General features: G+C 34.7%; 1 protein-coding gene across 4 annotated transcripts; it reads right to left on the minus strand.

Moving 5' to 3' along the window:
- Positions 1-1018: 1018 nt before the first annotated feature.
- Positions 1019-6810, minus strand: LOC143566177 (zinc finger CCCH domain-containing protein 18-like). Of its 4 annotated transcripts, none has more exons than XM_077052937.1 (6): positions 6611-6810; positions 3115-4000; positions 2449-2616; positions 2162-2341; positions 1530-1868; positions 1019-1453 (listed from the first exon to the last, which is right to left on the minus strand). In XM_077052937.1, exons 2-6 carry the CDS (start codon positions 3975-3977, stop codon positions 1384-1386), a joined length of 1620 nt encoding a protein of 539 aa, XP_076909052.1. In that variant the 5' UTR covers positions 3978-4000; positions 6611-6810; the 3' UTR covers positions 1019-1383. The 4 variants fall into 4 exon arrangements, with proteins under 4 accessions (XP_076909052.1, XP_076909054.1, XP_076909053.1 ...); XM_077052939.1 differs by lacking the exon at positions 6611-6810 and having other exon boundaries at positions 1530-1662; positions 1792-1868; positions 3115-4073; XM_077052938.1 differs by lacking the exon at positions 6611-6810 and having other exon boundaries at positions 1019-1456; positions 1530-1662; positions 1792-1868; positions 3115-4070.
- Positions 6811-14100: the final 7290 nt, after the last annotated feature.

A 14100-nucleotide genomic window follows, 5' to 3' on the forward strand; every position in this document is an offset into this window, starting at 1 on the left:
CAAATCGAACAAATATTGGTGGAAACTGGAAAGGGTTACTACAACGATATCTTTGGAATAGAATGTTGTTATTATTGAGATTGTTATATGAGTTTCGCTGAACAATGATAGAAGGGTGACTTGAGATGTAAACGAACTGAATTGAGTTTGTTTATGCTTAAGTTGGGCTTGGTTAACTTAAATAACTTGAGCTTAACTCAAGAGTAATTTTTAAAACCGATCCTCGTTATATATATAAATTCTTAATTTCTATATGCTGGTAATTTCTGTTATACATTATTTTTTATCATAACAAGAAGTTATTACATTTATTTATATATAAATAACATACATGTTAAGAAGTGATAGGATCATAGAAGTTGATCATGGTAGAAGTATAGTTCATTTTCCTTCAATGTACCAACGAAAATCTGAATATTTGAGCCGAACGAAATTTAATGTCAGAAGTGAATATCAGTTGAGAAATTATGCATACGCATATAAACCAACCAAACATTCAATGGACTATTAAGTAAGAAGTTCGTTGTTCATTTAGATTTAATAAACAAATGAACATGAACAAAAAGTTGTGTTCACTTAATTAAACCACCGAACATGAACACGTGTTTCATCCGTTCATTTATATTCGTTTATATACATTTTGCGATGAATTTTTCGATGAATCATATACTTATAGTTTTACATTTATTCGTTTGTGTTCATTTATGTTTGTTTACGCGTGTTTATGTTAGTTACCATTTGTTCGTATATGCTCATTCATCTTTGTTTAATCTTTTTCATTTATGATCTCAAATTGTTCACTTGATTCCAAATGAACAAACAGAAACATAGTGATTTTGTAAACAAACAAACATGAAAAAAGATGTATGTCCAATTAAGTATTCATGTTCGTTTAAAGTTAAATGAACGAGCACGAACCTGCCTTTGTTCATGTTAATTCGGTTCATTACAGGAATTTATGTGTTTCCCATGCACACTTCAACAAGAATCACATTATGACACTATGCATAATAAGATCTAAAAAACAGAAACTTTGTATAAACTAAAGTTTTTATTATCAGAACATATATATAACTTAGTAATTACCAAACATGCAGAAACACTTCTCTGCAATTTTCACTTTCACCCCTCCTACTTCATTATTTTATACTTTCGGCCGCCTATTTTCCGCAGCCTTGCTATACTTCTAAAAACTTAAAAATTAAAAACCATAACTTAGTTACAATCATAACTTTTTCTGTACCCTTTTCTTCAACCTTGTTTACCACCCTAAAAACACTCTTTGTATCATCTTCTTTCTCATATTATAATGATTATCAAACTCTTTGATATTCTGTCATCTCTATCTCTCTATAAACCTGCAAATGTTACCTCTGAAGAACACTATATAACTGTCGATATTTCACCCCCTAATCCCGATGCAAATGGGCTATCCGGAAGATTCAGTCCCTGGCTACTGCAAATTAAAAAAAGCCTTTATTATTAATCCGATACACGACATCATATCATCATATTGATTGTAAACATACCTTTCTTGCTCGTTGTATTTGGTATTAATCTGACTAATATTTTGCTCACTGGCGGAACCGTTGTTTAAAACATCGAGAAAATAGTTAAAACGCTCGTTCGAATGGAAGTCCGTTTGTTGTCCGTGAGCATTGCCTATGTGCATATAAACAAAAGGGACATTTTTAGAGAAAAATACAAACATTAAATAAAATACTGAATTTAAAAGATTGTTATTGAAACTGTTCATCTGCTTATTTATCACAAATATGATATAAATCTCACTTGACTCCAGCCCGAGTTCGGTATCAAGACAGTGAGAACCTTGGTACATAGGATGTTGATATGTGTAACCATTTTTCCTGAAAAAATATATTCGAATTCGATCATTAAAAAGCGCAATTTTTCATATATATCCCTGAAAACTTGCATATATACAAATTTCATTAATTAGAACTTATAATATGACCATTATACCCTTTCGGTATATTTGATGTTATGATTTTATGTCGAATAAATATGATATTATATAAGTCAAGACGTAATCACAAGACGTAATCATGAAGTACGCATATGACGTCCGAAAAGGATAAAGAATAATAACATTTATGGTTCGAAAACAAAAACGGATAACAAATAATAATAAAGGTCGTACCTATCATCGATCTTGCATTTTTCACGGTACGGTTTGACCAAAACACGTGCACCGCTAACAAAATGAGGATTCCCCTTGTTTAAAATATGCCTAACCGTATCTGCAAACACAAATGTCACGAATCCAAACATTCTCTTTCGCTGACATGGGATTCTCACGTCACGAACCGGCCCAAATTTGCTGTCGTAAACATATACACAAAAACAATTAATAAATCACTTCAAGTCGTGTACAAATGTAACATTGTAGCATGAAACCAAGTTTAACTTCATAACTATACTCCTTACTTGAAATAATTATAAACGTCTAGCTCGGAAAATGTACTTTCAGCTGGAAAAGTCAAATATATCTGTCGAGAGCCCGCCACAATTCCACCATGTTCGTTTCTATCTCCAATATGATCCATAAACTTTGCCATGTCATCAGCCAGCACCACCGCGTGTTGCCCATGTGGCCTATCGACATAATAAGAACAAATGTCAAACGAGTCAAACGCTTGACTAAGCAATCCCAAACACCTTGTAGGATAGGGAAATGCAAGAAACCAAAAAAACCAAACCGTATTAATTATTTGTTTTTTCGTAAAAATCGAATTTTCAGTTCGGATTTGCATGTAATTAAACCGAAAAAACAAAATCAAATTTATGGTTTTTTATTTTTTATTTTGAATGCTAAGTAATTTAGAAGAATTTAATAAATATCGTAACTCAATTTATCAGCCAAAATTATTATTATCAATTAGTCATTAATTAACAAAAAGATTTGGGCCCATATTTATAATTTTGGGCTAATTTTTTTCATCCGAAAATTTTCAAGCCCAAATGGTAAAACCATAAAAAACCAAACTGAATGGTTTACAAAAAACCCAAAAACTGAATCTCAGTTTTTGGTTCGGTCGCCCAAACCAAAACTAACCCATGCACAAGTAAGATATAATGGTTAAAGAATTTAACCTGTCAATGAGACAAATGCTTTTAAGGCAAGCGAGAAGTTTGGTCAAACTATAACCGGCTTTCCCGTGCCTTTGACTTTCGGTCAAATACCCGTCAGCTTGAAGGGTTTTACCGAACTTTTCATAATATATCATCGGTAACGAAGCTATGGAAACCGGAAACCCGCGTCTTGATTTCAGTAACTCGGTTAGTTCCATCTCTAATTTCTCGAGTGACATGGGCGAAAAGACGTTTTCGTCCTCAAATTTAGGGCTAAAGATTTGTGAAAAGCTTTCAGGGGTAGGATGCAAATACCTACAATTGTTTCCATGTCTACAAAACCCTTTGATGAAATAATGACAAACTTTAAACGGAAACTCAGGTAAACTCGGTGACCTCCGATTAGCCCGTGGGCCCAAATCGGGGCTGTTAACGGGCTCCATTTGATCCTCTAACGACATGAAACGAAGGTGGTTGTGAAGGTTATAATCCTCAGGATACGAAGCAGGGCAAACCATCGGGACAAAGTCAACCGGTTGACCATGATGGTCACAACAACGGTTCGGCACTTGGATCGTTAATGGTGAATGACGGGTCGAAGTAGAGAACGGTGTGAAGTGAATCGGGCCGATTGGCATCTCGGGCATAGAGTTGACTCGAGGAGGTGAAACCGGTTGACCAGATGTGTTCGAAGCTAGGTTAAGGTGGGTTCGGGCTTGTTTGATTAACCCATGTATCAAATTATCTGGCCCGAATGCTAAACGTATCATTTCACGTTCGCCATGATCTTGTAACAGAAGGTACCCGATAATCTTGGACACGTTTTCGGGTTCGATTTTTTGGACTCGATCGTATACAACTTTCGTAGATTCTGAGAAATCCATATCAAGTATATCTAACCTATAACCTAGCACATAAAATCAACAAAATAAATATTATCATCAGTAACATTAAATATATAACATATAACAAATTTAACTTCAAAATCTTGAAATCATTTATGTGATTTGAAACTAGTGTTACCAAACAAACCCTAAAAAGGCATTGATTCCATGAGTTAAAAAGGAAACTAAAAACACAGACATAATAATAACAATAATAATAATAATATTAACATTATGAGCATAAATGGAATGAACAAGATTCCATGATGAAAAGCATGATTGATAGAGTACTAGACATAAGCAGTACAACCAGATATGTTTTCCTACCTTAAACTAGCAAAAAAAACATTATCTATATCTACAAATCCCATTTAAGAAAAGGCTAAATTAAGGAATTAAACAAAAAAGTGAAAAAAAAAATTATATATATGCTCAAACAACATAAAATTTCACATATTTTTATGATTAAACTCTAATAATTTCAACTAAAAACACAAATTCAATGAAGAGTACAAGCTTATAAATATAGATTTAAAAACAAAATAAAATATCAAAAATAAGTAAAAATAAATAAAACTATGCTCAAGCAACATAAACCTCACATATTTTCATGATGAAACTTCAATAATTTCAACTAAAAAACACAAATTCAACTGAAGAACAAACACATAAATATAGATTCAAAAACAAAATAAAATATCAAAAATAAGTAAAATAAAATAAAACTATGCTCAAAGTCTCAAAACAACATAAACTTTCACATATTTTGATGATTAAACTTCAATAATTTCAACTAAAAAACACAAATTCAACTGAAGAACAAACACATAAATATAGATTTGAAAACAAAATAAAATATCAAAAATAAATAAAAATAAAATAAAACTATGCTCAAACAACATAAACTCATGAGTAAACTTCAATAATTTCAACCCAAAAAAAAACACAAATTCAACTGAAGAACAAACACATAAACATAGATTTAAAAAGAAAATAAAAAGATGAAAAAAATAGTGAAAATTAAAATTAAAATACCTACCAAATCTAACTGGTTGATGAACAAGAAGAGGTAGAGAAATTAAGGCTCTCTTCTTCCATGATTGATTGACTGGACTCAACCATTCTCTCTCTAAAAAACCCTTTAAATTAGTACTTAGTTTCTCTCTCTATATATGTATACATATATCTTGCTCTCTCGTTGTTGTTTTCGCTGATTATTATTATTTAATAAATATTAATAGTTTATGTATTCATGCCCTCAATTCTCCGCAAAAACGACACATTCATAAAAAAACAGAAAATGACAGCGAGGATGGGCTTTAAAGGGCGCCGATTGTCTTTAATTCAAAGCAACTCTCAACTCCACTTAGATAATATTAATCCAACTATTAACGGGTTTAATCCAACTATTAACGGGTGTGTATGAAACAAAAAAAACCAATCTAAAAATAAAAAATTAAAAAAAAACTTACGGTCTGGTTTTAGGTTTTTGTTAACCAAACTAAATGTTAGGTTTTGGTTTGCATGTAATAATAATTAATAATAAAAAAAGAACGAATTTATAAATTTTCATTCTTTTTGTTTTTTATAATAAGGATTTTAATAAATATGTAACTCAGTTATTTTAATCCAGATGTATAATAATCAATTGTTTATCGATCAACAAAGTAGTTGACGCTCAAATTCATTATTTTGGGTCATTTTTTTTCGATGCAGAATTTTCACGATCAAATGACAAGATCGAAAAACCGAAACTAAATGGAACATCGACCAAAAACCGAAACCAAACAGTTTTAAAAAATTCAAAAACCTAAATTTTGGTTTTCCGAACACCCCTAGGCAAGCATTACCTCTTAATCAAGAGGTTGCTTCCATGGAAACCACAAACTCCAGAACAAACAACATATATAAATATAAAAAGATACAAATAACAAAAAATAGTGAAAGGGTAACGTGGTAAAGCATAAACACATAATATCATAGAACAACATACAAACATAAATCCGATAATATTAACAAAATTAAGAACACCACTAGGCAAACATTACCTCTTAATCAAGAGGTTGCTTCCACAAAACTATGGACTACAAAACACATAACATATATAAATATAAATGTAAACAAATAACAAAATTTATGAAAGAGTAACGTAGTAAAACATAAACACAAAACATAGAACAACATACAAACATAAATCCTATAATATTAACAAAATTAAGAACACCACTAGACAAACATTACCTCTTAATCGAGAGGTTGCTCCACGGAAACCACCGACTCCAAAACAAACAACATATACATATATACAAATATACAAATAACATAACGCAGTAAAACATAAAAATATCATAGAACAACAACATACAAACATAAATCCGATAATATTAACGAAATTAAAAACACCACTAGGCAAACATTACCTCTGAACCACTTAGAGGTTGCTTTCACGGAAACCACCGACTCTAAAACAAACAACATATACATATATAAAAATATACAAATAACATAACGTGGTAAAACATAAACACGTAATATCATAGAACTACATAAAAACATAAATTCGATAATATTAACAAAATTAAAATTTAAAGGTAAATGCATATAGATTTGATAAAAATAAGAATGGAGAGTACCTTATTATTGAAATCTTTTGAGATGGGTTTCGATCATCAATGGAATCTGGTTAATTGAATGTTGTGAATTTGGTGATATTGAAAAGTTAATTGGAGAGAGAGGGGGGTTAGGAGGAAGTTACAGTGTTGAATCTGCTAGTGTGAGTCTTTTACTGGTTAAACAACTTAAATGTAGGAGATTATAGGGGCGACAGTTTGACAGAAGAAATCAAACCATTATTTTATTTTGTTTCGTTGTTTAAAATTTGAATTTTATTTTTTAATTTTAAATTAAAAGTTTTGGATTTGTATATTTAATACTATTCAAATTTGGATTTTTACAAAGTGTTTTAGATTCGTGAGGGGGTGTGGTTCGTCCCGACCAAAACAGATAATAACATAATACCCATATGCTAGGATTCTATAAAAAGATAAGGAAAGAGAACGTTCAGTAAAGTGTTACTTCATCGTCTTACGTAGGAATGTGAATTTCTAACGCAACACGATAATTATGGATTGAGTTTTTTTTTATTAATGTGTGGTTGTGTAAGTATTACTTATTTAGGTAACTTTTTTAGTAGAGTTTAAAAGTTAAAATTGGAAAATTTTAAATATATATTTTTTAAGAAGTATAATAATGTGTAAATTAAAAATTATAGAATACTCACATGCAAAAAAAGTAAAGAGAGAAAACTATGGAGTTAAACGTGTCGTGTTCATGTCAACTATCAACCTGTAAAAACATGTGTCGTATTCGTGGTTCATGTGCTTGATATTATTTTCTGGTTCATGTCATCTTCATTTAATAACCTTATCTTATATAAATTGAAGTTAAAAACAAAATGTTTATTTAGTACTTTTCGTCTTTATTTAAAACTAGTATGTTTTGAATTTCACTAGATAAAATGGTCCCCATAAATAATTGCGTAGTTTTTGTATAAAGTACTGTAACAAGCATATACCATGTTTCATCTAGTAAATAGGGGAAGTAACCAAAACATGACATTTAAAGTTAACAAAAGGATTTTCTAGTGAATTAAATTATAATGACATACATTGTTGGGTAGCCTACGCCTACCATCTTCTATTTAAAGGAAAACCCATCATCTGAAGCCTCACTACATAAAAGTATAAAACCCAGTTGGGATCAGATTCAAACTTCATTATTGACTTATCCTTCCATGATAATTAAAAACAGATTAGGAACGGTTGGTGACTTATGATTGTAGATTTTACTATTTTTGTTCAAAAATGAAGATAAATAATGAAATATACTCTTAATAATAATAATAATAATAATAATAATAAAATTATTATTATTATTATTATTATTATTATTATTATTATTATAAAATGTACGACTGTGCTTATTAAATTTCTTAAGTAAATATTTAATCGTTAGCTTGACCGAATTGGTGCAAGTTTGTGTTTATGTAATTCTTTGTTTTGGATGGCTGTCCTCCGGCTTGTTGAAGTAGTTTTTGGTGTTCGGTTGTTTGTGCGTTGATTTGTTTATAAAAGTTTATAGTTCAAAAAAAAAAAGTAAATATTTAATCAGTAAAATCCTTAAAGAATAAATAATAACTAACTTTAAAGTTCATCATCATTTTTCTTTATCATTATCTAAGGCTATGTGTAGTGAAGGGGCTACAATTGGGGGCGAATTGTGACACGTGGCGCCCAGTCAGCATGGAGTGGAAATTTGATTTTGGGGTGTAATGATGTAGGGGCTATAATTTGGACCCACAGTGTCTTTTTTTATTATTTTCTTTTTATAATTAAACTAATTAAATAAAAACCAATTTATTTAAATAATTAAATAAAAATGCATTAAAATTAAAAAAAATACAAAAAAAACATACCTAAAAAAAATACATAACTAAAAATATTAAAAAACATAACTAAAGGAAAAAAACATAACTAAAAAAAGAAACTAATATTTGTAATATTCTCGCATTTTTTCACGTCGGCGTTGCATCAATAATACGGCATCCTCGTGAAACCCCTCCGCTTTGAGGGATTCGTAGTCTTCTTTCATTTGTTTTAATTCGAACGTCTGGTTAAGCTTTTCTTGTTGTTTGTTGGATGCTCGAATGTCGGCTCCAATTACGGTGGCATTTTTTTCCAAACGACCGACCAACTCGTTTATTTCAACGGGCTCCGTATTGAATCGTGTTGACGACGAACCTTCCCCCTTATTTTTCCTCGATCTCCCGCATGGTCGAGGCAACTCCTCTACCTCTTCTTCGTCGGGGGTATCAACATCATCGGCTAAATTGACCGTGTCATCGAGGAAGAAGCTACGAGCATCAGAGGGTGTGTTTGGTGTGCTCGGATTTGTCGACGACGATGTCTTCGACCTTTTTGAAGGCCGGGATGAGCCGGATCGTCGGGCGGCCGGAACGGTTGGTACCACATTCCATTTCGAGCATCGACGTAGCTTTTCCCAAGAACTCAAATACTTGAACGGTTTCCTGGGCCGCTCAACAGTGTGACCCTGAGCTCGAAAGTCGCTCAAGGCTTGACTATAATGTCGACGTCGTTATTTCCGCTACGCCAGCCGGACCCCTTCAACCGGTTAATTATCCCGGCAAATTTCTGACAATCGGCGTTAAGCCCCTTCCAGTGAGCTTGAACCACTTCTTTTCCCCGGTAGTCTTCGGGTTTACCGGTTATCGCGAGCCAAGCTTCAAATATTTTCTTCCAAAACACCCCGGTGACTTGAAAGTTAGCTACAAATTAAATTTATTTGTAACAATTAGTATATATTTTAATAAACACTAAATACATTTTTAATAAATACTTAATATTAACAAACTTACCGACGCCGGGATCCTCCGAAATGTTAATCCAAGCCCTTGCAAGGGCCACCTCCTCCTCCTCGTTCCAATGCTTGTATGGATCACGTTGCGTCATCGTCTCCCCCGTTTGTTTTTTATTGTGTTTACGGGTCGGCTTTTTGCTTGAATCGGAGGCCCGTGACGTTTGCGTATCCGGTACCGTCACCGGCTCCGACTCCGGTGGTGTAGACCCGAACGCCGGCAATGTGCTTTGAGGGCTGAGAAAGTTGGCGTACATGTTTAGGTTCGGGTCGGAAAATTGATACGGATAGCTCGGTTGGTTCGGTTGGCTCGGTTGGTTCCATTGTAAGTTCGGTTGGTTCAGTTGGCTTGATTGCGAACCATACGTTTGACCGAAAGCAGGGAATTGGTAGTTCGGTTGGCTCAATTGCGAACCATACGTTTGACCAAAACCAGGGAATTGGTAGTTCGGTTGGTTCGGTTGGCTCGATTGCGAATCATACGCTTGGCCGAAAGCAGGGAGTTGGTAGTTCGGTTGGTTTGGGTTGGTTCGGGTTGTTTCTATGATTCATTTTGTTTATTTTTTGTAAGAAATTGGGTATGATTTGTGTATAAAATGGATATAAAATAAAGAAGAAGGATGTATGTTTATATATATATATATATATATATATATATATATGTTTAATTTTTTTTAAAAATTTGATCGTTTCACAACGGTCCATTTATTAATTTATTATTATTTTCAAACACCCACAAGAACAAACAATAAAGCTTGGTATGTCCAAACTGTTTAGTTTTCCCGTCTACTATCTCTACGGAATTATTTATGATATCAAGCATGTCTTCTATGAGTACCTCCATTACTAGTACTTTTGTTGCCTCGTCGCTTAGGTGCTTTTCAATCCGCATACATGGCAAAACATCATGTATAGTACTTAGCCCCTGGAGTGCTTTAATCGATAAACTAAACGACCAATCATGGAGATAGTCTCATGAGGTCCAATATATTAAGGAGCTATTTTCGGTTTTGCCAAACCTTATATCACCTCTCTAAGGTGATGCCTTAAAATACCTTGTCACCTCTTTCCAGCGACAATGGTTTCCTTTGAATATTGGCATAAATCCTTTGCCAATCTCGCGCTGCTTTCAACTTATCTTAAATATTATAAATCCGATTGGTTGTTTCTCGAATCAATTCATATCTTATGGCTTGAGTGACGCCCATTTTCAATTTAACAAATTGGTGATAATTACTTCACCCATAGAAAGCTTCAAGCTCTCGATGCTTCCTTCCCCGCCTTCCAATAATGGAAGTAGGATGACTATTTCGATCTGAGATAATTGAAAATGGTACTCCACGACGAAATACCATTTCACCATCAGGAATTTGGGCGAGAATTCATTGTGGTAATCGTCATGGATTGGGATGAAATGCGAGGATTGGTTAATCGATCCGCGATTACCCAATTTACATCATGCCTTTGATATACCTTGGGAATTTGCGTCCCGAAATCCATTGTAATTTATTCCCACTATCATTGGCGAATTTTCTGTCGTTGTGGCGTTCCCTAGGGTTTTCGGTGTGCAGCCTTATCTCTTGCATAACTTAAATATTCACCAACATACGTAACCATATCTTTCTCCAAACTCGGCCATTAATACAATCCTATCAGATATTCGTATCATCAATAGTCTAATCCGATCCCGGATGTATGGAATATTTCGATCTATGCGCTTCGTCCATGATTAATTCACGAAGGTCACGGAGGGTCGGGATCCAAACCCGATTTTTGAAATAGAGAATCTCGTCCACGCGCTGTTCGAAATTCTTCTCATTGCCGTAAAGTCCCTCCTTTTCCAATTGTTCCTCTTTCAACGCCTCACGTTGAGCGACTCGAATCAGGTCCGAAAGGTTCGACTGGACTATCACCCCCAGCGCTCGCACTCGCAATGGCTTTACCCGATCTTTCCTACTCAAGGCATCGGCTACGACGTTAGCCTTGCCGGGGTGATAACGGATGTCACAGTCATAATCGCTTAACAACTCGACCCATCTTCGATGAATATGAGACTGCGGTCTCTTATCATCTATAAAATTTGTACATTTGCGTCGTACAAAGGATTATGAGTTGGGTAATGCTAAAAATTCTTCAATAAACCGCTGATAGTCTCCGGTTAGTCCTAAAAATTGGCGCATTTCCTTTGGCGCCTTGGGTGACTGCCAATTTTAATGGTTTCTACCTTACTCGGATCAACGTGTATTCCTTGATGGTTTACAGCGTGACCGAGGAATTGCACTTCTTGTAACCAGAAGTTACACTTAGGGAATTTTGCATACAACTTCTCCTGATTCAGAAGTTCTAAAATTATTCTTAAGTGTTGCTCGTGCTCTTCTTTACTTTTCGAGTAGATCAAAATATCGTCAATAAACACGATGACGAATTTGTCGAGGTAGGGTTTACAGACTCGATTCATGAGGTCCATGAACACTGCCGGCGCATTGGTTAGCCCGAAAGGCATAACTAAGAACTCGTAATGGCCGTAGCGAGTCCGAAACGCTGTTATTGCAACGTCCTCCTCTTGGATTTTTCATTTGGTGATAACTATATCTAAGATCAATTTCTAAAAATAAATCGCCCCTTGCAGTTGGTTAAACAGATCATTTACTTCGAAGAAGTGAATACCTATTCTTGATCGTCACTTTATTCAATTCTCCCTAATCAATACATATCCTAACACTTCCGTCCTTCATTTCCCCAAATAACACTGGTGCACCCCATGGTGACTAACTAGGTCGTATAAAACCTTATCCAATAATTCTTGCAACTGATTGGATAATTCTTGCATCTCGGACGGTGCAAGTCGGTAGGGTGCCTTAGCAACAGGGCCAGCTTGAGGTATTAAATCGATTCTGAATTCGACCTGTCGGGTTGGCGATAATCCAGGAAGTTCTTCTGGGAAAACTTGTGGAAATTTGCGTACCACCGGGATATCATCCACCCGTTTCTCCTCAGAATCTGTGGCCGTCAAGCAAGCTCGCGAGATACGCCACGCATCCCTGGTGTAAATATTTCAACACCTTGAGGTGGGATATAAATGGTATCATTGTGCCCGACTTCTCTCCTTGCACTAACACCTCTTCGTCATCCGACACCCGGATCTTGACGATTTTTTTTTCACAGTTTATTTTCACATTGTTACGTGCTAACAAATCCATTCCCACTATTACGTCAAAACTTCTTAACTTTACTGGTCATAGGTCAATAAGGAAAGGTTAATCGTTCAGAATAATAGGACAATTCCGAACAATTTAGTTAACCATTAGGGATTTACCGTTAGCGATTCTATAGTATAGTGTTCTATAGTTTCACTAATCGGTAACTTTCCAAATGGTAGGAGGTTAACAGGAACTGACTTCTATCGGCGACCGTAAAAATATCACCGAAGCCTATTGATTTAAAACTACAACACACTTAACACCACCTTTGGATCTTGATTTGCTTTATTCGAATTGCTCACAAAAGCACGGCTCCTTGCTTGATCAGAGGTTGATGCTTGTCATGAGGTTCGTCTTCCAACGACACCTTGGTTCAACCTTGGGCAATTTCTCTTGAAACGTTCTGTACTGCCACATTCATAGCAAGCACAACTGTTTGGCATAATTTGATTTCTTTGGATGGATTGTTTTTGAAGCTGTTGGGTTCGGAGTGGTTGTACACGAATGGGTTGGGGTTGCCGGTTCACATGGCTTCAATTGGTTCTATAATTGGGGCATTACGTCCATCTTTACCATACTTGTGGCCTACTATCACCCGACATTCTTCTTTCTGCCGATAACTATATTTTCCACATTTAGGGAAGGACCCTTCATGCGGTTCATGTTTTCACACCAGAACTAGTCTTAGTATAATTCTGGGTTGTAGGACATACCTACTTATTCAAAAGCCTATCTTGCACTATACCTTTATCATTTCTCTTCTTTAACACTCGACGTCTCACCTAACGTCCTTCCAGTCCGCTTCCCATAGCGTCAAATATATCAATGCTGGCTTGTGACACAACCCTTCCAAAGGTTGTATATTTTACAGGATTGACTATACTCCTTATCGATGGAGTTAGTTCCCAATATAGCGCTCACTTCGCTTAGTTTCAGGAGTAATTAGCCATGTCACCAGACATGACAATTCCTTCAAACGATTAGCGTGTTCTAAGTGATCAGCACACAACATTTCTATCTTCCATAGCTCAGTTTCCAATCTATGAACTTAATTACTCGAATAAAAGTGCTCTAGCACAAGAATTTTAAATTCTGACCATATCATCTGAGTAAAAATTTTCTAACTATAATTTTGTACCATCGTGTTCCATCACGATACGACATAATCTACCAACATATCTGTAGCATATTTTACTACACAATGTTCTAGACTCTTACCAATATCCTTAACCATTTCGATCTTTTCTATCCACTCGCTAATCTATACCTCCCTTTACCATCAGTAAACTATTAATAATTTCCTTAACACAACCAACAAACATATCCTTCATACCGGATCTAATTCATTACGACTACTATTCATGTTTAGTTTATAACTAACACTTGTAGTCATAATAGTATTCGGTGGGACATCATCACTCTTAGTAATACCACTAAGAATTGAAATATTCATATTCATGTGATTGCTCGATCTATAATTCTGCGATCAC

This window comes from Bidens hawaiensis, unplaced genomic scaffold (genome assembly GCF_021521415.1).
Source record: "Bidens hawaiensis isolate Kalapana, Puna unplaced genomic scaffold, B.hawaiensis_p1.1 tig00022738_1, whole genome shotgun sequence".
Taxonomy (NCBI): domain Eukaryota; kingdom Viridiplantae; phylum Streptophyta; class Magnoliopsida; order Asterales; family Asteraceae; genus Bidens; species Bidens hawaiensis.